The 24567-nt window shown below is 36.4% G+C and overlaps 1 protein-coding gene across 3 annotated transcripts in view; it reads left to right on the top strand.

Moving 5' to 3' along the window:
• The window catches only part of HIPK3 (homeodomain interacting protein kinase 3), a 93907-nt gene that overhangs the window by 56406 nt on the left and 12934 nt on the right, over window positions 1-24567 (top strand). For all 3 annotated transcript variants that reach the window (XM_060103095.1, XM_060103093.1, XM_060103094.1), the window contains 6 exons: window positions 12105-12228; window positions 20156-20275; window positions 21185-21271; window positions 21765-21949; window positions 23019-23178; window positions 23596-23719. In XM_060103095.1, coding sequence (XP_059959078.1) covers window positions 12105-12228; window positions 20156-20275; window positions 21185-21271; window positions 21765-21949; window positions 23019-23178; window positions 23596-23719 — 800 coding nt within the window. The remainder of the gene's footprint in view (window positions 1-12104; window positions 12229-20155; window positions 20276-21184; window positions 21272-21764; window positions 21950-23018; window positions 23179-23595; window positions 23720-24567) is intronic.

The following is a 24567-nucleotide window of genomic DNA, read 5'->3' as shown; positions in this document are numbered from 1 at the left end:
TCTCTGTCCTTTCCAGGTTGATTCCTCAGAGATAATTGCTGATAAAACTTGGATGTGTATCCTTTGCTAGATTTGCTGTGCTTGTATAAACACATGTTTATTAGTGTCTGCATTTTATAACCACTTTAGGTCTTTGCTGTCTTTTGCTAAGTAAAGGGCTTTGCCTTGTAAGAATTTATTGAGTGCCTGACGTTATATTTATTAGTAATCACACCTACTGGATGGTCGCATCTACTATTGAACTTATTTCCTTATTGCTTTTGTAAAAGGTTGTTGTAGTCATCTTTTGGAACACAGTATCTGCCAAAATAAGAGCCGTATTTTAACTGAGAAGTATCCAGCAGATGTCTGTGTATTTAACATGGAAGATTATTTATGGTTAAGATGAGTAAATGCTTAAAGATCAGGAAAAGGACTTAGTAAAATGTCAACTATAGTTCTTTTAACATATGTCAACTATAGTTCTTTTAACATAAGTGTATATCTCACATTTCCCGGTTAGTCTAAAAATCAAAGGTGATATATTGAAAGAGAAAAGAACACATTAATGATAAGTATAGCATCTCAGTGGGAGGACTTCTAGTAAGATAAAAGTCTGATAGTTTTAGTAATCCTAGGAATTATTTATTTTAACACTTAGTAGTTAAAGCATTGATCCTGAAGCCATAACACCTGGCTTTCAATCCCAGCTGCTCGTCACACTAGCTCTATGACCCTTAAGCAAGTTGCTTATCCTTGTGTCTATTTCTTTATCTATTAAAAGGATTGGTATGAATATCAAATGGGTTAATATTTATAAAGTGCTTAGAGCATTGCCTGGTTCATAGTGCTAGGTAACTGCTTGATGTTACTTCTGTTATTTATTTTAAAGGATTTATACAGAATGAAAAGTAGGTTTAAAAAATGACAGTGAAATACTTTTTTCATTTGTCCTAGAAAGCTAAAGACCAGTTAGCCTCAAAAAAGGCATAGAACTATTAGGTCAGTTAGTATTTTCTTATTCTGTGGAAAATAAAACTAGAACATAACTTTAATTGAATTGTTAAAAAATACCTTTGGTGTCAATTTCTAGGTTTTCTGTTAGTTTGGCTTTCTGTGTTTCTTTCAGTTACAAGATTTTATAATTGAGATGGTATGGTATAGAGAAAGGCTTTTGGAATAAGGCATTTGAAATCTCATTTCCATCACTTTCTGGGTAACTTTGGGTAGTGTATCAGTTACCTGTTGCTGTGTGACAACTCCAAAACTTAGTTGCTTCAAAAACGATTTATTATTTCTCATGATTTTGTGGACTGACTGTACTCAGTTGAGGGGTTCTTCTGTTTTACGTGGAACATTTTGTTTACCAGCATTTTTGATCTCGGAACAGAACAACAGTGCTGAAATCTGTTTTTAGAACATTTTATTTAAATGAGCTAATGTGTTAAAAGTTATTTCTGTGATGCCTGGCCATTGTTAAAACTCAGGAAATGGTGTTGATTTTTATTTAATAGTCAAAACAATTCAACTGTCCTAAATGTAAAGTGGCTAGCATGTAAAAAAAGTCTCTTGGTTGATACTTGTTTGGCTCATGTGTTTGAGTTAACAAAGCTATTCACAGCAGAACGCTAACAGCTTCCACTGGTTGATCAATTCAGTGAACAAATAAATGAGTGAATGCCTACTATATGCCAGACAGTGTTCTCAGTGCTGGGAATATAGCATTGAAAGAATTAAAGCTCTTTCCCTCACGGGTTTTATATTTAGTGGGGGAGGGGAAAACAGATAATAAGCAAATATATATATATCAGTTGGTGGCAAGTGCTATAGAGAACACTAAAGCAGGATAAAGGAGGAGAGGTAAGTATGTGTGCTGGTGGGGGCTTACCCTTCTGTTTAAGGTGGTCAGGGAAAGCCTTTCTAATAAGATCTTTAGGCAGAAACTCAAAGTAAAATGAGGGGATCAAGTCCTGCTGTTCCCTCTGCCTGGAACCTTCTTCTAGATAAATGTAAAGGTTTTGAGGCAGCAACTATGGTTAGAGACAGTAAGGAGGCCAGTGTAGGTGGATGAGAGCAAACAAATGGTATAATGGTGGGAAATACTAGATACGGCTTTGGGCTGAATCACATATGACCTTGGAGGCCATTGTGAGGAATTTGACTTTACTGTGAGATGGGAAGAAGCTCTTGGGAGGTTTTGAGGAGAAGAGTGATGCGGTCTGACTTGTGTACTAAATGGATCACCCTGGCTGCTAAGTTGAGCGTAGATGGTAGAGGACGGGGCAGAAGCAAGAACAGTTGGGGAGCGTGCAACGAGAGATGCTGGGGGCTTGCACTGGGGTTGTAGCAGTAAAGGTAAAGCAAAATGGTCAAATTCTGGATCTATTTTGCAGATAAAGTCAATGGGATTTGCCGATAAGTGTGGGAAGTGAGAGAAAGAGGAGAGTCAGATTTGATTCTCGCACAAATTATGGGCCTGAGAAACTAGGAGGATAGAGTTGTCATTCCTGAGATGGGGAAGGCTGGAGGAGGAGTGGGTTGGAGGGAATTATGAACATGTTTTGAACATGTTCCGTTTGAGATATCTAGTAGACACTCAGTAAGAGATGTTGAGTAGACAGTTGGATATGTAAGTCTGGAGTTGGGGAGAGAGGTCTGGGTTGGAGATACACATTTGGGTTTTAAGAATAGAGGTGGTATTTAAAACTGTGTGATTGGATGAGATCACCTAAGGGAAGTGAATGTAGTTAGAGAAGATAGGCATCCAAAGACTGAGCCTTGGGGCACCCCAGAATTTAAAGGTTGTGGAAATGCAATGGAACTGGAAAGGAATCTGAGAAGGGACCGCAGGTGAGGTAAAGAGGAGAGCAGAGTGGTGTCCTGGCAGTCAGTTGCATACTGTTTAAAGCAGGAGAACACAATCAACTGTGTCAAATACTGCAAGTCAAATAAATCAAGGATGTGGCAATGCAGTGGCTGATGGTGACTTTGACAGGAGCTATTTTGGTGGAATGATGGGGTAATGAAAGCCTGATTAGAGTGAGTTCAAGAAAGGGGCAGAATTGGAGGCAGCTTTTCTTAACAGTGCTTTCAAGAAGGACTGGTGTAAGGGGGAATAGAGAAATGGGTGATGGCTGAAGGAGAGTATATAAACAAGAAAGTTTTTTTTTTCTTTTTTTTTTCAAAATGGGAGATATGGGATAGTTATATATATATGTAGAGAGAAGGAGGGAGAGGGAGAGAGAGGTTGGTGATGAGAAAGAGTGGGAAATTGGTGGAGTGATGTACCTCAGTAAGTGAGCATGGGTGCCTTAGATAGAAGCACTGACAGATGCAAGTGGGCTAGTAGATGTGGTGGCGAGAATGTGGAAGTTTCTTTCAAATCCCCCCCTGCCCCCCAGTAAAGTTGGATGCGAGGACAAGAGTCAGGAGTGAGGATGAGGGAGGAGGTGATGGTTTGAGAAGAGAGGAGGTGTGAATTAGGACAGTGGGAGTATGAATAAATTAAGAGAATGTATATACTGTTTTACATTTTACATAGATTCTTTTACTTAGTCCTTTGGATAATTTTCAGAGCATGCTACATCAGTAAAACCCCATTTTAAAAATGAAAATACTAAGGCTCAGGTAAATTCCTTGCTGTTAGAGGGATTGCTAGGTGTCTGTTGAGTGTTTAAAATCTAGCTCTATTTAGATGATTTGCATTATTTGAAGTCAGTGCTTCCTTACCAGACTCCCAAGATTTGTCTTCCCAGAACATTCTGCAGAGATTTTTAAGTACCACTGTAGCAAAACATTCTTATGAATGTTTTTACCCCAGAATTTACCCATGACCTGTGGTTGACCCCCAAATGAGAGATCACATGTTGTGCCATTCCATTTGTATGACATGTCCAGAACAGGCAGATCTAAAGAGACAAAAAAAAAAAAAAAAAAGACAAAAAAGAGACAAAAAAAAGAGACAGATCTAAAGTGACAAAGTAGATTTGTGGTGGCCTAGGGATGGAGGAGTTTGGGAGGAATGGGGAGTGACTGGTAATGGATATAGGGTTTCTTTTGATGGTGATGAAAATTTTCTAAAATTGATTGTGGTAATGGTTGCATAATTCTGTGAATATACTAAAAACCATTGATTGTACCATTTGAATGGGTGAATTGTATATGGTATGTGAATTATGTCTTAATAAAACTGTTATTATAAGAAATGCCTTCTGCATCACCTGCCTCAAGAGAAGAGTGTACTGATTTTATTAATTTTATCTTTATTGAGTTTACCATTTATTTACCTTTTCCAAGTTTGTGCTGCATTTCTCTGGTATCTTCTTTTTTTGTTGTTTTTTAACATCTTTATTGGAGTATAATTGCTTTACAATGGTGTGTTAGTTTCTGCTTTATAACAAACTGAATCAGTTATACATATACATACATTCCCATATCTCTTCCCTCTTGCATCTCCCTCCCTCCCACCCTCCCTATCCCACCCCTCTAGGTGGTCACAAAGCACCGAGCTGATCTCCCTGTGCTATGCGGCTGCTTCCCACTAGCTATCTATTTTACGTTTGGTAGTGTATATATGTCCATGCCACTCTCTCACTTTGTCACAGCTTACCCTTCCCCCTCTCCATATCCTCAAGTCCATTCTCTAGTAGGTCTGTGTCTTTATTCCCGTCTTACCCCTAGGTACTTCATGACCTTTTTTTTTCCCCTTAGATTCCATACATATGTGTTAGCATACGGTATTTGTTTTTCTCTTTCTGACTTACTTCACTCTGTATGACAGACTCTAGGTCCATCCACCTCACTACAAATAACTCAATTTCGTTTCTTTTTATGGCTGAGTAATATTCCATTGTATATATGTGCCACATCTTCTTTATCCATTCATCCGATGATGGACACTTAGGTTGCTTCCATCTCCTGGCTATTGTAAATAGAGCTGCAATGAACATTTTGGTACATGACTCTTTTTGAATTATGGTTTTCTCAGGGTATATGCCCAGTAGTGGCATTGCTGGATCATATGGTAATTCTCTTTTTAGTTTTTTAGGGAACTTCCATACTGTTCTCCATAGTGACTGTATCAATTTACATTCCCACCAGCAGTGCAAGAGGGTTCCCTTTTCTCCACACCCTCTCCAGCATATATTGTTTCTAGATTTTTTGATGATGGCCATTCTGACCGGTGTGAGATGATACCTCATTGTAGTTTTGATTTGCATTTCTCTAATGATTAATGATGTTGAGCATTCTTTCATGTGTTTGTTGGCAATCTGTATATCTTCTTTGGAGAAATGTCTATTTAGGTCTTCCCATTTTTGGATTGGGTTGTTTGTTTTTTTGTTATTGAGCTGCATGAGCTGCTTGTAAATTTTGGAGATTAATCCTTTGTCAGTTGCTTCATTTGCAAATATTTTCTCCCATTCTGAGGGTTGTCTTTTGGTCTTGTTTATGGTTTTCTTTGCTGTGCAAAAGCTTTTAAGTTTCATTAGGTACCATTTGTTTATTTTTGTTTTTATTTCCATTTCTCTAGGAGGTGGATCAAAAAGAATCTTGCTGTGATTTATGTCATAGAGTGTTCTGCCTATGTTTTCCTCTAAGAGTTTGATAGTTTCTGGCCTTACATTTAGGTCTTTAATCCATTTTGAGCTTATTTTTGTGTATGGTGTTAGGGAGTGTTGTAACCTCATACTTTTACATGTCCCTGTCCAGTTTTCCCAGCACCACTTATTGAAGAGGCTGTCTTTTCTCCACTGTATATTCTTGCCTCCTTTATCAAAGATAAGGTGACCATATGTGCGTGGGTTTACCTCTGGGCTTTCTATCCTGTTCCGTTGATCTATATCTCTGTTTTTGTGCCAGTACCATACTGTCTTGAGTACTGTAGCTTTGTAGTATAGTCTGACGTCAGGGAGCCTGATTCCTCCAGCTCCATTTTTTGTTCTCAAGATTGCTTTGGCTATTCGGGGTCTTTTGTGTTTCCATACAAATTGTGAATTTTTTTGTTCTAGTTCTGTGAAAAATGCCAGTGGTAGTTTGATAGGGACTGCATTGAATCTGTAGATTGCTTTGGGTAGTAGAGTCATTTTCACAATGTTGATTCTTCCAATCCGAGAACATGGTATATCTCTCCATCTATTTGTATCATCTTTAATTTCTTTCATCAGTGTCTTATAATTTTCTGCATACAGGTCTTTTGTCTCCTTAGGTAGGTTTATTCCTAGATATTTTATTCTTTTTGTTGCAATGGTAAATGGGAGTGTTTTCTTAATTTCACTTTTAGATTTTTCATCATTAGTGTATAGGAATGCCAGAGATTTCTGTGCTTTAATTTTGTATCCTGCTACTTTACCAAGATGATTGATTAGCTCTAGTAGTTTTCTGGTAGCATCTTTGGGATTCTGTATGTATAGTATCATGTCATCTGCAGACAGTGACCCCATGCACTGTGAAAATCCATGGATAACTTCACAGTCAGGGCCCTGTATCTGCGCTTCCACCTCCGGGGACTCAGCAACCACAGATCCTGCAGTGCCATAGTGCACATCTATGGAAAACATCCACCTATGAGTAACACACACACACATGCACGCACACGCACAGGTTTCAACTTTGTTGTGTTTATTCTCGTGGCCACTCATCCTTGACATGTGCATACATACCTATTTGAACAGTAATGTAACAGGTAACTCCCGTCACTTGTGTTCTACTTTTTTACTTACCATTCAGACTTAGTTCCTGATTGACCCTAGGGTTTGTAATTTTGTTTACAACTTCATAAAAATAGAAAGTCCCTCACTGATCAACAGGGAGTGTATGAAAGGAAAATTGACCCATTCTGACTCAGGGCAACATTTCCTGGTTTTGAAAGACACACACCTGCTTGGTAGTGCTTACATATGTCCAAGTACTGATCCACTGAAGTGGGGTTGCTTTCTTTCTTGGTACCAAACTTTGCATTCTTAAAATACTTCGCCATCTACCTATTTATGCTGTAGATTTGTAATAATAGACAATTTCCAAACGTCTGAACCTTGTCTCAATCATGGGGCTCACACATTCTGTCTGGTATCTTCTTATTGTCAAAAGTAGAGAGAAGCATGTAACTGTACACTTGTATGTAGAGGAGTATCATCAAGAGAAGCCTGGATAGCTGTACCTTTCATTTTTACTGAGTGACATTTCTGACAGAATCATCAGAATCTGGCCCTTAGTTTTGTCATTTCAGAAATTATTTGATCAGTGTCCTAGACTTGACCAGACCTGGGTTCTGTCACTAGATTCTCAAGAAACTGAAATATATCAGCATTATGCTAGTTTATTAACTTTAATGAGAAACGTTAGGCAGACTAAATAATCAAGTTGGCCTAAGCATTATATTCTCTGTATTTGAAAAAATAAGTTAGGAGTCATATTATGATCCCTGTTTTCTTGATGGCCATGAAATCATCGCATGAGTTAATAGTTTAATGGCATTTGCAGGGATAACCCAGGGCATCTTTCTCTTATAAGAATATATTTGTTCCTAGAACTTGACATATTGAGTTCCTGAACTGAGACATCCCTTTTCCTAACACGGCTAGGTTTCTCTGCCAGTAATTGAATTTTCAGCTTAAAAAAGTAAATAAAAATGAAATAAAATAATTCCACTAATAGTTATCTTCTTTTCTGAGTGATGGTATTTCACTATGTTCTTAATTGAGCCATCTACTTCTAACATTCTTTTTGAGTTCTCTAGCAAAAGACCCACAAACCATTCAGAGTTAGTTTACCCACTTAAAAAAAATTTTTTTTAGCTTCCCCACTTTACCTGTATGTTATACCAGTGTTTCAAGGTTTTAGAAAAGTAAAAAAGGATTTGGTCTTAATGAATATTGATAAATTTTATTAAAGGCATATGGCAAAAAAGGAAACATGGCATTTTATATATAGATTGCCTTTGTTACCATATAACCTAAGGTTTTGAATTGGCTTGTGGATTTGACACTTGTCTTCTAATTGTGAGTTATTATTTATAGAGTGGTGAACAACAGGTTTAGTTATACTCTCCATCCAATGGACATGTTTAATGTGTGCCTTGCCTGTCTACAAAAGTACAAATGATATCTGTTCCCTGCTATATCCTTAGCACCACCACATTATAGCTGCTCAGAGGGGAGTTAAGTTAGATGAGAAAAGAAGTAGAAGAATTTCCTTTAGGTGTAGAACAAAGGATCTATTTTAAGAGTGGTCCATCAATCAGAATCTCTGCTGTGGTCATTTATATACAAAAGTATATTTAGCCCAGAGGAATAATTTGAGAGCCAGTTAAGATACAACCAGAAAACCAAGCTTTATTCATTACTGACAGATGGATATATTATTCTTTAGTGCATCATTTGATTTTAAAAGTTTATTTTATTGTAAGACTGGCCAGCAGAGCTCTGACAGCTCTGGCGGTTTCATCTAGATTGTAAATGCTTAACGGTATTGCTTTCCCACCTTTTTACATGTGCTGATACGTATAGAAAATAGAATGTTTTATGGCGTGCCACGGTAACCTGGAGAGAATTTAGGCACATTTGACTCAGACTTGGTGAAGAAATTTATTACATTTTCTTTATGATATGTAGTATTATAAAATACAATGCCAAAGCTTTGGGGAAGAGAGTTGTGGCAGCCTTGGAATTGTGCCCTTCTGATCCACCTCAAGAGAACCTCCTGCGAAGAGCAGTTAACTGACAGCCTCCAGCTGTTGTGCCTTTTGGTTATGCCTCAGTGCTCAGCAGAGGCCCCTTTGCTGCTGGGCTGCTCTCAGCCAGTGATCAAACACAGTGGGGGTCCTAGAGCTGTTCTAGTTGGATGGGGAACTAGCCTAGCAGATAATTTTTGCCTGGGGACTCCCCATTGACCCTGCCAAGATTTTCTCTTAACAGCACTGCTGTTGGAGGTTCTTTGCACCCAATTCTTCCTTTGCACCTCTTTCACAGGTGTCAGAACTGCTCAAGGTCTGAAGCTCTCTTCACCTATTCCTTCTTCCTGTCCCTGTGTATCCTTCAGAGACATTTTTCCCAAGAAATTTCTTGCACATCTTATCTGCTTCTCAGAGGATTTAAACTGATGCAATAATACATAATGAATTTGTATAAAACTTGCAGTTAAAGTTCTTTCATTTTTTAAAATGAGAAAGTTGAGTTTGCTTCCATAAATACAACTTTTGAATCTTAGATTTGTATTTGAAGTGGTTTTATACAATTCCTAGTCAAGAGTTTGAAAAAATAACTCTATATTCTTGTCACTGTCTTGGCTTGAAACTTGGCTCATTCATTAAATGGTAACAAATGGCAGAAGGAATTCATCACTCTTTGTCTACTTGGCAGAAACTCTTCTTAATTGTTAACCAGATTTCAAATAATTTTGGTCTCTTTAAGTTGAATATCCTAGATACTATCATTTTGTTAATTTTCCTTCATTACCAAATGCAATGTTGAAGTTTTCTACAGTAGCCAATTTCAAGTCCCATGAATTTTTTATATTAATTCTTTCAAAATAATCATAAAGCTCTTATACACAGCTATAGCTCAGTCTTATTAATAAGTCTTCAGGATTCAAATTAGTACATGATTAAGTATCACTAGTGAATCTTATTTACTCCATACTTTTGAAACAGGCTGCCTTTTGCTTTGAACCTTTTAAAGTACAGATTAGTATATACCCTTTATAAACTCTTGTGTCCATTTCTCTTTCTTTCTGCCTAGACTTCTGTTCTTTGAGGCCTAGTTCAAACCCACATTTCACACTGATGCTTTCTTTCCTTTGTGTGAATCAACCTGTGTTGGCATGACTTATCCGAGAAATGTTTACTGAGTGCATATTCTCTGCTACGTTCTGTGTATAAAACAGTGAACAAAAAAGGATAATATCTCTATATTGTGAATATATAAGATTGATAATTTAGTGTAACCTATTTTTTTCTCTTTTTACAATACAGTTTAGCATTTGATTTTAGCTGAATATAACTCATGTGTGTACATCTGTACACTTGCTGAGTATTTTGTCAAAAGAATGAAGACCTTTTATAACTATGTTTTAAGGTTCTTTTATGCCTCATAACATCTCCCCATGACACTTACTTGTTTTTCACAAGTACTTCTGCATTAAGAGTCTACTGAATCTTAAGTATTAATTATAGCAGAGGTGTTTAGGAGTATAGAGTCACTGGACAGATCCCAAATCTATGGTAGAAAACAATTTGTTTATTATCCTTTGAACTTATTCTGATCAGAAGAGCTGTAGGGAGGAGACGGAATAGTTTTCCCATTGGGTTTAACTACTTGAGTCTAGTGCTTTGGTTCTCCACTTTGGCCATGTATTGGAATCACCTGGGGAGCTTTAAAAACTACTGATGCCTACCTCCCATCCCCAGAGTTTCTGATTTAATTGGTATGGGGTGTGGCCAGGACAAAGGGATTGTAATGTGCAGCCAAGATTTAGAACCACCGCATTAGGAGGTAGTGACAGTCAGCACTCTCAGTTAAAAAAAATTAGGAGAAGGGTTATTTTTTTAACAGTATAAAATATACACTGAGGAATCCTGGGAACAGTGCCATCCCAATAGTAATGAGGACCCATATCTCACTGAGGGAGTTCCAACTGGTCAAGTCTGGGAAAATTAGAGCATCAAAATAAGTAATTATAGTAATAGATTATAACCCATTGAATAAAATAGGAATCCATTATACTTACATAGGTAAATACATGAATAAATTGAAATTGATTATTTGTACAGTCTCAAATTGAAACTCTACAAAATACTTCATTACAGAGGGGAAAGGAGAAACTTGATAGTGGAGAAATCTAGCAGATATCATGTTAAGTAGTCAGAGTGAATATTATCAGTAGTGGAGCAAATCAAAATTTTGTACCACCTGATAACATGTAATGAGAAAAAACCCCCATCACTTTTTAAACATTTCTCCCAAAGATCTATAACCCTCATCTAATTACAAGAAGACATCAGACAGACCCATACTGAGGGACATTCAACAAATAACTGGCCTGTAATATCTTATGCTAGGGTCATAGCAATCAAGGAAAGACTTGAGAGGCTATGCCATATTGGAAAAGACTGAAAGAGATATGACAGCTAAATGCAGTGCATGATTCGGAATTGGATTCTTTTTCATAAAGGACGTTATCAGTGTCATTGGCCAAACTCACAGTCTGAGGCTTAGATGGTGGAGATGTATCAGTATTTGTTTCCTGATTTTGATGATTGTATTGTGATATTGTAGGAGAATATTCTTGTTTGTAGGAAATACGAAGCATGCCATTATTTGGCAAATTACTCTCAAGTGGGTTAGGAAAAAGTATTTATTGTACTGTTCTTATAACTTCTCTGTAAGTTTGAGACTGTGCAGGATAACTATGACTGTATGACTTTGTATTTAGAGAACTCTTAGAATGTTAATTTTCTTGTGGAAAAGTCATGTGAAGTAGCAACATAATTTATCAGGGAATTGTATCTTTCATGAAATAATTTTCCAAATAATCAAAGCTCTTCAAGTGCTAAAATGCTTTTTTAACTGTTTTGATGTATCCTGTACTTTTCTGCCTTTTAAGGCTGAATATATTGAACTTGGTCTTATCTGTTTTGGATAACAAATAGCCCAGTTTTTATTATTATCTTCTCAAGTAATACCCACGTCTAGATCCATGGTTAGCCTTTGGGGTTTTGTTTTGTTTGGTTTGGGTCTTATCTTCCAGTGTCTGGCTTTAAGTTCTGTTGGTGTCATGGTGCATGTATTTTTAATTTGTCAGTTCTCTTTCTAGTGTGTTATTTCTAATCTCCTGTAGTCTCAAGAACAAGGTCTATGCTTTTCCTTTTTTTACTGTCATGTTAGTAAAACTCAGATTAAGTATAGATATTTTATCATAGCAATGTTGTACTCATAGCACCCCTTGAAGTTTAATTCAGGATTATGGCTAGGTTTCAACAAGTTCTGAAAAATGAAGAATTACTATAAATAGTAGATGATCTCGCTCTCATTTTACAAACTTCTCTTAGAATGTCAGATGAATCGGATAATTTTAAAAGAAAACCGCTGATTGATTGATTGATTATTATTATTATTATTTTTTAATTTCAGAGCTCCAGAGATTATATTGGGGTTGCCATTTTGTGAAGCCATAGACATGTGGTCACTGGGATGCGTGATTGCAGAATTATTCCTTGGATGGCCTCTCTACCCAGGAGCCTTGGAGTATGACCAGGTAATAGAACTGTCGTGATAACCCAGTAGAATTGGTAGAATGTAAAGAAGAATAATAGACTTACAGGAATGCATTTTCCCAGATATACAATACATGTGAGACTCCTTTTAGAATAAATTGGCAAAACCTTGGATCTAACGGAATTTAAATTCAGGATCTCAAAACAGAACTTGATTTTTAAAGTGTTTTCATAAACAAGGGTATAATCCACAGGCCTGAAAACCTTTTGGGAGAATTTTTTTGGTACCATTTTTATATTATACATATATAAAGGGCTGGACTGTGTCCATTTAAATAATAGTGCTTTGCTTGGGTGACAGACATCACTTGGGTGATGACAGCTGAAATGTCAGCCTCTCCCAAGGAATAAAAGTCATCATAGCTACTGGTCTTTAACCAACAATCTTTACTGGTCTTAAGTACCTCAGTCACCCTAACCCTCTTTAGTATTTTTAGCTGTTTTTGGTGGTGCTAAAAGTCTAGGTTAACCTTATTGAAATGACTCTCAGTAAAATCCAGCAAATCACCTCATTACACACTTTTCATGGTAGTTTTCAGGTGTGTTCATTAGTCTCTCTAAGCTACTAGACAATGTTGTTTGCTATTTATTTGGTTTTTAATATCAAGATTCTTTTTTTGGTAATTGTTATCTTCTTCACTATTATTTGAAAGTTTCATAGCATCTCCCTTATTAGAGAGATATATATACTCAACTCATATTTTAGTAGAAAATGTTAGTCAGAATTAACAGTGGTTACATATATTTTGTCTGGCTTGTATTTTTATTTAAATGTTATACTATTTAACTTTCAAACATGAAAAAAATAGAAAACAGAACATTTTAAAGCACACATAACTTGTAGCAACATGCCTGATTTCTAAGGTTTAGCTTTCTATATAAAAGGGGATATGAGAGGTAGTTAATTTAGTGACTTAAATGTTGCTGAGATGACCCTAAAAGTCATTTAATATTAATTATTAAATTAGATGTTATCATTAACTTTAATCTATCCTCTTCCAATGACTTTCTACCCATAAAATTTTTCTTTTAGGCCAGGTTTTTTTTTTTTAATATTCTCTACTTTCCCCCTCCATGTTGAGCATACCTCTTAAAAGACCATTTCTATAAAAATTTCCATACATTCTAGCTTCCTTCATCTTTTTACCCAATCATTAACTTTGATGCAGGTGCCAAACTGTTACTAGTTTTGAAAGAGTTAGTGATCTAGTTGGAGAGTCCCATAATCCCTTAGCTGCTGAAGTACTGAGGTACCTGTCAAATTCTAGAAATATACCTTTGGCTTTGTGGACCACAATTTATGACATGCGTAGTACTCTGGAGCAGGACACCATCTAGTGGCAATATAAAGGTCAGTTTGCTATTGTACTCTGGATTTGGATTTTACAGTTCTAGTGTTGGACAACTAATGTTGATACTGAAAGGGACCCTACAGATTATCTAGTTACTACCCCTTCACATTTTATAAAGGAGAAAACTGAGGCCCGGAAAAATGAAATGACTTGTCAAAAGTTACAGTGGTAATTTAACACAAAGTCCTGACCAAAGCTCAGTTTTTCTAAAATCTGTAATAGATTGCTTTTTTTTTTTTAAACTGGGAGGTGTTATCTGATCCAGATTCACAATATTTTCAGAATGTATATTACTTTAATTCCAAAAGGGTACAGTAATTGAAAAAAATTATTAGCATACAGCATCAATAGCCACACAGTTATCAATTCAGTGTTTTAAAAGGTATTTTCCAAAATATATGAATGCAAACGAATAGCAGTGATGTGTTTTTTGATTCCAATCTTGGACTTCATACTCATTTTCAAATATGATGCTTGCTGTAGAGGTTTTGATAAATGTCTGTTTTCAAGATAAGGACTATCCCTTTATTCCTAATTTTAAGTTGTTTTAAAAATCTTAAATTGGTTTTGGACTCTGAAATGCTTTTGTGCATCTATTAAAATATTCACGAGTGGGGTTTTTTGGGGTTGTTTTTTTACTTTAGTCTATTTATATGGTTGAATTTCATAAAATTTCCTCAACTCCCTGGATTATGACCATCTAATTAAGATGTGAAAGGACATGCCTCTGTCTGTTATCTGTTTCCTATTCTGGGCATCAGCTGCCATGATATACTTGGATATCCAATTGCGGTGTTGTTGCTATTTTATTTTTTTAACTTATTCTTTGCCTTACAGTGGCAGTACAGTGGGCAATAGTAGTAACATTACTAATGAATACTTATCGAGCTCTTTTGGGTGCCAGGAACTGTCAACACTTTAACTCATTTAATGTTCACAACAACCCTGTGAAGTTTTATAGATGAGAAAGCTGAGGTGTGGGGAAGTTTAATAAGCTTGCCCAATAGTCTAACATAGGCAGTCTGAATCTAGAAGCTATGCTATTAGCAGTAGACCACCTCTACACTACTTCATGGATAATGATACTTTCAAGACACTAAAAGAGTCCAGCTGAACCCTGCTCTAGTCTGCCCTAGCTCCCTGGCACTGGCCCTCTTCCAGACTCCACCTCTACCCTACCACTGTCAATCTGCTATTGCTCTAAGTGGGTTTTCACAGTCTGTATATTAGTTATTCAGATTCATCAACCTCCATTGGTATTCTGTCTCCAGATTTGAGTTCTAGGGAAGGAACCAGCAGCCTATGCTAGTTTATCGTTTTGTCCCGTGATAACTTTTTCTAAAAATGAATTTTTTAATTTTTATTTATTTTTGGCTGCATTGGGTCTTTGTTGCTGAGTGCAGGCTTTCTCTAGTTGCAGTGAGCGGGAGCTACTCTTTGTTGTGGTGTGCAGGCCTCTCGTTGCAGTGGCTTCTCGTTGCGGAGCACGGGCTCTAGGTGCGCGGGCTTCAGTAGTTGTGGCTCGCGGGCTCTAGAGCACAGGCTTAGTAGTTGTGGCAAATGGGCTTAGTCTTTCCACGACATGTGGGATCTTCCCGGACCGGGGCTCGAACCCTCGTCCCCTGTACTGGCAGGCGGATTCTTAACCACTGTGCCACCAGGGAAGCCCCCGTGATAACATTTTGTACAAATATTTATCTCTCAGAATATATGTTGTACAAGATATTCTTCTTCTGCTTTGCTTTTATTAATAACATTGCTTTTAACAACAGGAGTGTTCGTATATTACAAATACATCAGCATTATTTATAAAGAGTGGAAGCCCAGCCAGTTAATTTGGAAATTCAATTCAACACAAGCACAGAAATTCTATATTTTATATCTCTAGCAACAGCTTCAAAACATTATAAATCTAAAATTGATAGAACCAAAAAAAGACAAAGCCACAATCATAATTAAAGATTTAAAGCACATTTCTTTCAGTAATTGTTAGAGAAAGTAGATAGAAAAATATCAGTAAGAATATAGAGGATTTGAACACATGATTAACCAAGTTGACCTAGTGATACAGGCATAGAGCACTACACCCAATACTACACACAAAACTGCAGGATACATACATTTTAAGTGCACATGGAACATTTACAACAATAAAGACTTTCTGTGAAATATATTGTAACATCTCTTACTTAACCCTTGTTGATATGTCTTTTGTGTAACCTATATTTAACCTTGTAATATTGGGTTTTTTTCAAAGGAGGTGAAAAAGACTTAACAGTATACGTATAGTTAAATACTTCTAGGCCAAATTTGAGTCACTAGGAAAAACTTCAGACTATTTAAATTCTTTATTATGGGCTTTGTGTTCTAGCTCTTTAATCATCTGTGTCATCTCTTAAAGTCTTTCCAAGGCAATTTCTTCTTTGAATTTTGGATTCTGCAACTAGGCACTGACCATGTTGAGAACATATTTTGTCATATGTGCATTTTATTTCCTTCTGTACACAAATGTATTTACTGTGTATGTGTAGAGAAGGCTGCCCTGTGAATTGGTACTGTGCTTGGATCCCTTCCTGTCTTAATTGTAGGTATACTGTCTCATTAGTGCTATATGTACTTGATTTGACTTATATTTACTGGGGAAATATCAGTAACATTCTAGGAAATTAAATAATATTTTTATGGATGAATGGACAGTATTTACTTGGTCAATGTTGCTTGTTCTTGAAAAATGTTTGTTAGAGTTTAGGTAGAATCTTATCCAGAACAGCTGGAAGTCTGAATTTATATTCAAATTTTATTATACTTGGTAATATCAAATTATATCTTACGTAAGAAGAATAAAGCTCACTCCAGGGGTGGGGGTGGGAATCTTCAAAGAATTCTATTTTGTCATGCTATTCAGGTTTCAAAGAGACCTTCTGAAGTTGGCTCAAGGAAGAGTTCATTTATTTATGTGTGGAGTGTCAAAAAATCCAAGAATGAGCTTTAATATGACTGGATTTTGTGAAGTCTGGAGTTTGAAGGTGCTTTTAGATTCAAGGCAACACTTAGAGAAATGAATAGGCTTTGGTAGAATTTCACTCTGGTGCTCGATCTTAAATTAAGTATAACTTAGCTGCTCTTGAAGTGCTTTTATCTGTTCTGATTCTAACTTGCTACTCAGAATTCCTGCTCACTCTTAACTCTGATTATGTTAACATGGTCATCAAACTCTAGCTCTACCTTATAACCCTTCAGCTCATCCTCCAACAGTATCTGGAACTTCTTAGTTTGCGTTTCCGACACTGTAAATCTGATTTGCTTAGCTTAATTCTAGTTGAGTTCACAAGGCAAATTTATGAATTAATTGCTTCTAGGTCAGGTCCCCACCCTTCATCCACTGGAGACAGGAGGGGCATACAGATGGAACAAGTTCTTTTCAAATGACTGGCAGGCATTACGACCAAAAATAAACTTGGCAGGTTCCTTTGCCGTTTTTTTTTTTCAGTGCCATCTCAACTTCTTAGGTATATTAATTGCTCTATGGTATTCTCTTAGCACTTTGTTTTCTTCTTTATAATGGCATTTCCTAGTTTAATTGCAGATTATATGCTTAAATATTTATTCTACTGAATTTTTTGAATAAATTTTGAAGATTGGCAACATATTTTATTGTTTTGCATAGCTTTAGCATCTGACCCATAATAAATGCCCCGTGTATGTTTGTTGAAATTGAATTGTTGAGCACCTTTCTTACCATCTGCGATACTCTGATGCAACATCGAGGTACTAAGCTCTTAGTACTTCTCATTTTCTGTTTCCATAAAACAAGGAACTCAGGCACTTGGGGGATATGGGGTGAGGGGGAGGTACTGCACTTTAATGTAACGAAACTAATTTGTAAGGTGGAGATTTTAGTTATCATTTCATGTAAAATTGGGGATACAAATATGCGTGAACATAGACTGTTGTTAGGAGGCGCATAGTCTAGCAGGGAAAACTGACGTGTAAAAATAATTGTAATGTAGTGTTATAAATGCATTAAAATTGTTATGTTCTAGGTGTGATGGTAGCACAGAGGAAGGTGATTGCCTCTGTTTTGGATGGTTAGGCATAGCTTTACAGAGGAGAATTTCTTGAATTGAGTCTTGAAGTTGGAACAGTAAAAGTTTGCCACGTGGATTCGGTGAAGTGGCAGGGAGGGGGGTAAGGAGGGAGAGGAACAGGGATGTTGATAAGTAGGGGTTAGAGAGCAGTCTAGGAAAGGGAAACTAACCCATGCAAGGTTTAGCAGGTGCTAGAGGGGGCTGGAGTACAGGAGCATGTAAAGAGCCCGGAAGAGATAAAGCTGGAGGGCCTGTGTGCCGTGTTTAGAGATTTGGAATCCATCCTGTAGGCAGTAAAGTAATTTTATACAGGGGAGTAATAATCAGATTTGCATTTTATCAAAATGGCTGTTAGCAGTTTCTTGTTCTTAGCAATGTGAATAATGAATTGGGAGTGAGTGGATGGGGTCATTAGGGAGGCAGGTAGACTAATTAGGAGGCTTGTGAGATTGTATAACTCAGAATTGAAGAAGACCTGAAAGAGGAATGGAGAGGAGAGACAGTTATGAAAAATACTGATGAGGTAAAATTGTTACGGTTTTGGATGTTGGGTGATGAGGGCGAGGTACTTGTTGGGCATAAATTTCCGGTTTCTGATTCGGGTGGTTGGTGGTAGTCTCCAAAGGGGGAAATACATGAGGATTAACAGGTTTAAGGAAAATCAGTTTAGAATATGTTCACTTCGAGGTACCTAAAGGCCTGCCAGATGGAGAGTATCAGTAAGCAGTTGGATCTACAGCTCCAGAGCTAGAGATAAATATTTAGACATAGAATTAGGGATAAAACTATGGGCACGTGGGGCTTGTAGAGGGAAAGAAGACAGATAAAACTCTAGAATGCAATGCTATATAACAAATGGAGGAAGGCAGTTAAAGAGTGCCAAGAAGTAGGAAGAGAAATAGAAAAGAATGATGTGGAAATGAAAGGAACAGAGTTTTCAAGTTATTCACTTGAAAATGGCCAATAGTGTTGAAGTAAGATAAGGATTAATATGTGACTATTAAATGTGTCAGTTAATAACAGGACATTATCATTTCGTGAGAGTAATAGTAAAACTCCAGTTGTTGTGTGTTGAGGTTAGAATGGAAAGTAAAATATGGACCACTATTTTAAGGCTTTTAACTGAATGAGAAAAGTGTTTTAAATAGTTAAGGGAGTTTTTTTGGGTTTTTTTGTTTTGTTTTTAGGCTGGAAGATATTAAACATTTTTGTAGATCGAGGGCAAAAATCTCATACAGAGGGAGAAATAGAAGATTCAGGAGAGGCTGGACTAGTTGTATTTGAGGTTTAAAAGAAGAATCCTGTGTTCTCAAACACAATTTCAAGGAGTTAAGCCTCTGTTTATTCCCTGTGCTGCCCAGTTGTTGATCTGGGGAACAAGTATTTGAGGGCCAACTATGTACCAGACACTGTCACGGGTGTACGTGTAAGAAAACAAAACAAAGTTCTTCCCTTCATGAAATTTACATTCTACTGCAGAATGGGGTAAGAAAATACAAAGTAAATGCACAGAATATCAGATGATGAAAACGCACAGTAGAGAAAAATACAACAGAATAAGTAGAGATAGGGGTACTGAGCAGGGGAGAGCTTGTTCTTATTTATTAGTGGGGCATGAAAGGCCTCATGAATAAGGTAACATTTGAGATGAGAGCTGAAGGAAGTGAAACACTAGCCATGCAGATGTCTGGGGGAACAGTGTTCAAACAGAAGGATGTTAAGTGCAGAGGCCCTGAGGCTGGAGCTTTTCAGTGTCCTCCTGAGAGAGCCCATCTACACCTGTGTCCTCCTCTACTGGCTCAAACACACATATGCCAGTGATATAGACGCGTCCCCTCCAGTGCTCCCATAGCCCTAATTCACCGTGTCAACTTGTCACTAAGTCAAGTAACTTGTCAGTTGCCTGTGTATATTTCTCCAGTTTCTCCAGTGGTTTCCCAGTGTTACCTCTCAGAGTAAAATCCAAACTTCTTAACCTACTGATAAAGCCCTTTGCCTGCTAGATCAATTTCATCTCTTGCCATTTCTCCCTTAGTGAACTTCAGTCTCTGAATGTGTGCATGTATTCTTTTTATTTTCCATATTTACTCATATTATAACCTTAGCATAAATCATAATAATTCAGATTTTTTTCCATTCCTTCAGGGCTAACAAACTGTTTGTTCTTTTTGACCCAACTTGAGTATCACCTCATCTGGAACTTTATATGACTACAATTATTTTATGTGTCTCTTCTTTGTCTTTCCATAAGGCATGTATTTATTATACCTGTATTATATCAATATATATTACACTGTATTATAATTGCTTACTTGTATGTTCCCCACTGGACTGATTTCTTAGGGCACACACACTGTACATCATTTAATTCTTGACCTAACATCTAGCTTAGTGTCTGATATAGTTGTTCAATAAATATCTTAATGCAATAAAAGAATAACTCGTCTGTTTTGTAAATTATTTTTCAGATTCGATACATTTCTCAGACTCAAGGTTTACCAGGAGAACAGTTGTTAAATGTGGGTACAAAATCCACAAGATTTTTTTGCAGAGAAACAGATATCTCTCATTCTGGTTGGAGATTAAAGGTAATTCATTTAAAAAATACTTAGAAAAACATTTTCTAAGATGCCTCATGTTCACAGATAATACCCTCTGTGCCTATTTTTCTTTCATTGCATTTTTTCTTCTTTTGAATTTTCATTTTTGACAATCCCCACCACCCCCTTTTAACGAGGAGAGTCCTTTCTGAATACCTTAGCTCGTTCTCTAACCTGGCAACACAATTATTAACTCATTTTAAATAGTTTAAAAAAATTTTATGTGTATCATTTTGTGTTGTTTATCTTCCCTACCCAGTTCTACATTTATTAAGCTTTATAGGACAGGGATTGAATCTAACCACTTACTACATAACCCAAGTACCTAATTTATTCCTAGGATTAGTAAATCTTTAATGATTAACTTTAGTTATTTTGTTAAGGAATTTATCTATATGTGTAATATTTTTTGATCTGAACCTGAACTTCTCATTTTTTGTATACTTCTAAAAACTTACATTTAAAAATTTATTTTATTTTATTTATTTATTTTTGGCTGCATTGGGTCCACTCTTTGTTGAGGTGCGTGGGCTTCTCATTGCAGTGGCTTCTTGTTGCGGAGCACAGGCTCTAGGCGCATCAACTTCAGTAGTTGTGGCTTGCAGGCTCTAGAGTGCAGGCTCAGTAGTTGTGGCACACAAGCTTAGTTCCTCCACAGCATGTGGGATCCTCCCGGACCAGGGCTCAAACCCGGGTCCCCTGCCTTGGCAGGTGGATTCTTAACCACTGTGCCACCAGGGAAGTCCCAAAATTACATTTTTGATAGTTATTCTTTTGAAACTACTACTTGCCTTAGAATATTCAATATATTAGGCTGAATGTGCCAGAATTGAAGAAATAAAGGACTTACAAATGGTGGGTAATAAGATATTTTCCTTCTCTGATATATTCGATAAGACACTGGAAGAACATGAGGCTGAGACAGGAATGAAGTCTAAAGAAGCCAGAAAGTACATATTCAACAGTCTGGATGATATAGTGCATGTGAGTACCACAGTCACATTTGTCAATCTTATGCTTAAGTTGGTGGAGTTGAATGCCAAGAATGCCAAAACACGTTAATCATTTTCTACATGACGTAGAATGCTTGCTGTTTTTAAGCTTTTCAAACAAAATTGATTCTAAGGTTTCAGGAACGAAATTGCATTCATCTTTATCAAATATTTAATTTGTATTATTCAAGTATTTTCTTTAAAAAGGAAAACTCTAACAGACATGTTTCTCTTTCTTATATCTCTCTAGAAGTGGATATTTGTTTAGTTAAAAAAATTTTTTTTTTCCTGCTTTGAATGCTCTTTGGTACCTCAAAATATTTTTGAGGATTTGTTAAACTCAATTGTTCTTTCTTATTTCAAAATAATTGTAGTTCTTTGTTCTTTCCTGTGTTGTGGGCTTTTTTTGTAAACTGTGAGACTTTAACGTATACTACCTTGTATGGCTTATTTTTATTCGATGACTTGAAATTTTGATTTTGCAGGTGAACACAGTGATGGATTTGGAAGGAAGTGATCTTTTGGCTGAGAAAGCTGATAGAAGAGAATTTGTTAGTCTGTTGAAAAAAATGTTGCTGATTGATGCAGATTTAAGAATTACTCCAGCAGAGACTTTGAACCATGCTTTTGTTAATATGAAACATCTTCTAGATTTCCCGCATAGCAACCAGTAAGTTACTCTAAAATCTTTTAAAATGATTCTGGAGAAATGATAATGCTGTTTGTGGTAAACCACTGTGTTAGAAAAATGATTCAGTTTCTTCATTAAATATAAGTAAACTGAGTAAAAAGAGGTTAAGCTAACTTGGCCAAGTTCACATAGACAGTAAATTGTAGAGTAGAAATAGAATGCAAATCTAAATCACATTCCAATGTTCTTTTTCCAAAATAGCATACTGAGGATGACTGAGTGATGTCGTTTTACATGACATTCTTACCTTAATAACCAGGCATATTTATAGTTAAAGGAAGTGTTAAGTTGTTCCTCCCTCAATTTTGAGTCCTGCAAACTCCATTTTCAATTTCCTTTCACAGCATTTGCTTTTCTTGTCCCCTTTCTTTCCCCTCTGTGTTGTGGTAGGAAAGGAGGTTTTTTTTATGGGTTAGTAGAGAAGAGTATATGCCCAAATTGAGAAGGACTTAGAAGAGTTACCTTAGGCAAATCTTGTGAATTCTTTGAACCCCAGTCCTCTTTTTTATAGGCTGAAGAGAGTAAAGCAAGTGACTTAAAATAGCTTCTTTTAATATTTTAAAAATATTGAATGAAGGAGGTGAAGGAGCAAACTGATATTCGTTATTGTGAATTACAATTAAAATCGATGTTTTTATAAAGCCCAACTAGTCTCCACACCCCCAATACTTAAAAATGTCTAATGGTTTCTGTATATAAGCACTTTGAAAATAACGTAATAACCACATACATGGTGCCATTAATTTAGGGATGTGGAGATCTAGAAGTTTAGAAAAAAACTACTTAGAGTAGGGGTCATAAAATTATAACCAAAAAGTGCTCACTATTGCTTTGCCGTCTCAAGAAAATATTCCAGATATAAGTATATTCTTCTGCTTGCTTTGAAATTTGATCTTAACAGGATTTCCTGGTAGAAATACTATTGGAAATATGCAGATTAAGTGCAAGCCATAGACTTTTTTTCCTTTTGGAAATAATTTTTAATCTTAAACTACTCTAAACATTAAAAAAATAATATTACAATTACCTTTCGATTTTTCTTTTGCAGTGTAAAGTCCTGTTTTCATATTATGGATATTTGTAAGTCCCATCCGAATTCATGTGACACAAATAATCACAATAAAACTTCACTCTTGAGACCAGTTGCTCCAAGCAGTACTGCTAATCTGACAGCAAATTTTACTAAAATTGGCACATTAAGAAGTCAGGTAAGAACTTATAGTATTTGATAATTTATGCTCCTCTTTTTTAAAAAAAAAAAAAAAGATTGCTCATTTGCTTTTGAAATATGCAGAAGTTTCCATGTCAGCAGTTAGAAGTTCCAGTGCTGATGAAGTCTTACTATGGCTGTTCTGTTAAATCTCTAATATTTCAGGGTAACAATTGGAGCATATCTACTCAAATCCATTTTTTTCCTTCACCTTTTGTTCTTTCAATATGATCTACCTGCCCTTCTATGTCTCAACTCTACAAAAAGTAGACTTCAGTAAGATCAATTTCTGGGTCCATTTTTATCATAGAATTATGATTTTTTGAAATGCATTTGATTTCTACTTGTAAAGTATGTGTACAGCAATTAGAAGCCTGCTCTGTATAATGAATGCCATGTACATCTATCGTTTCAGGCATTAACCACATCTGCTCATTCAGTTGTGCACCATGGGATTCCTCTGCAGGCTGGAACTGCTCATTTTGGTTGTGGTGATGCTTTTCAGCAGACACTGATTATCTGTCCACCAGCTATTCAAGGTATTCTTTTATTTAAATTACACTTTGAATTTAGGCATGCATTACTTTAAAATAAGTTTAGGCATCTCTTCATTAAATATACTGCATGGGTTTTGCTACATTTACTGCTACATTTGAATTTAATTTAAGCAGGTCAGTAGCCTTTAGACCAGTGATACTTCTTGACTGCAGCTCCACTGTAGTCATCAATAACAAAATGGACCATATGACAGTTGTATTTCCTGTAGAGTCTAGCATGATAACATACCTTAGTGGAAATTAATGAACTTGGAAAGGTATGGATTATCCTACACTGGGTATAACTGCTCCAGATGTTCATGTAAGTACTTATCTGCATGTAATCACTGGACATTACAGTGATTGAGAGCTCAGTTCTTTAAGTTTTGGTCAGAGGATTTCTTTCCTAAAATATTGTAGTCTTGTTCTTTACCCATAGCTTAGTTTGTTTGTTTGTTTGAAGATTGATTTTGATCAAATTGCCCTTATTTAGATAAAAATATCGAATCAAATCCTCAAGTGAGATGGTGACAGAATACCTTTGAAGATGCCATAAATTTTCACACCGAGGAACTTCTTAGTGGCAAAAGGGTGATAGCAGTGAACTTTTTGACTGGAATAGCTAGCATAAAGCCCTCTTTCCTAGGTCCTTCGGTAGCGTTTTGTCCTTGCTAGGCTGTAACATCTAGTCATATCTTAAAATCAAGAGATTGATTCCAAATGGGCCCGAAGTGACTCTTTGAAGCATGGTGGTAATGCTGTATAGTGTAAGTGAGAGCTCTTGATGCTAAGTCGGCCTGGGATCTAGTTCTCTTTCTTCTGTTTGCTCTGCCATCCCAGACAAGTCTGTT

The sequence above is a fragment of the Mesoplodon densirostris genome, chromosome 7, assembly GCF_025265405.1.
Source record: "Mesoplodon densirostris isolate mMesDen1 chromosome 7, mMesDen1 primary haplotype, whole genome shotgun sequence".
In the NCBI taxonomy this organism is placed as follows: Eukaryota; Metazoa; Chordata; class Mammalia; order Artiodactyla; family Ziphiidae; genus Mesoplodon; species Mesoplodon densirostris.
Note: the sequence above shows the minus strand (reverse complement) of the source record. Positions and strands in the feature narration are given on the sequence as shown.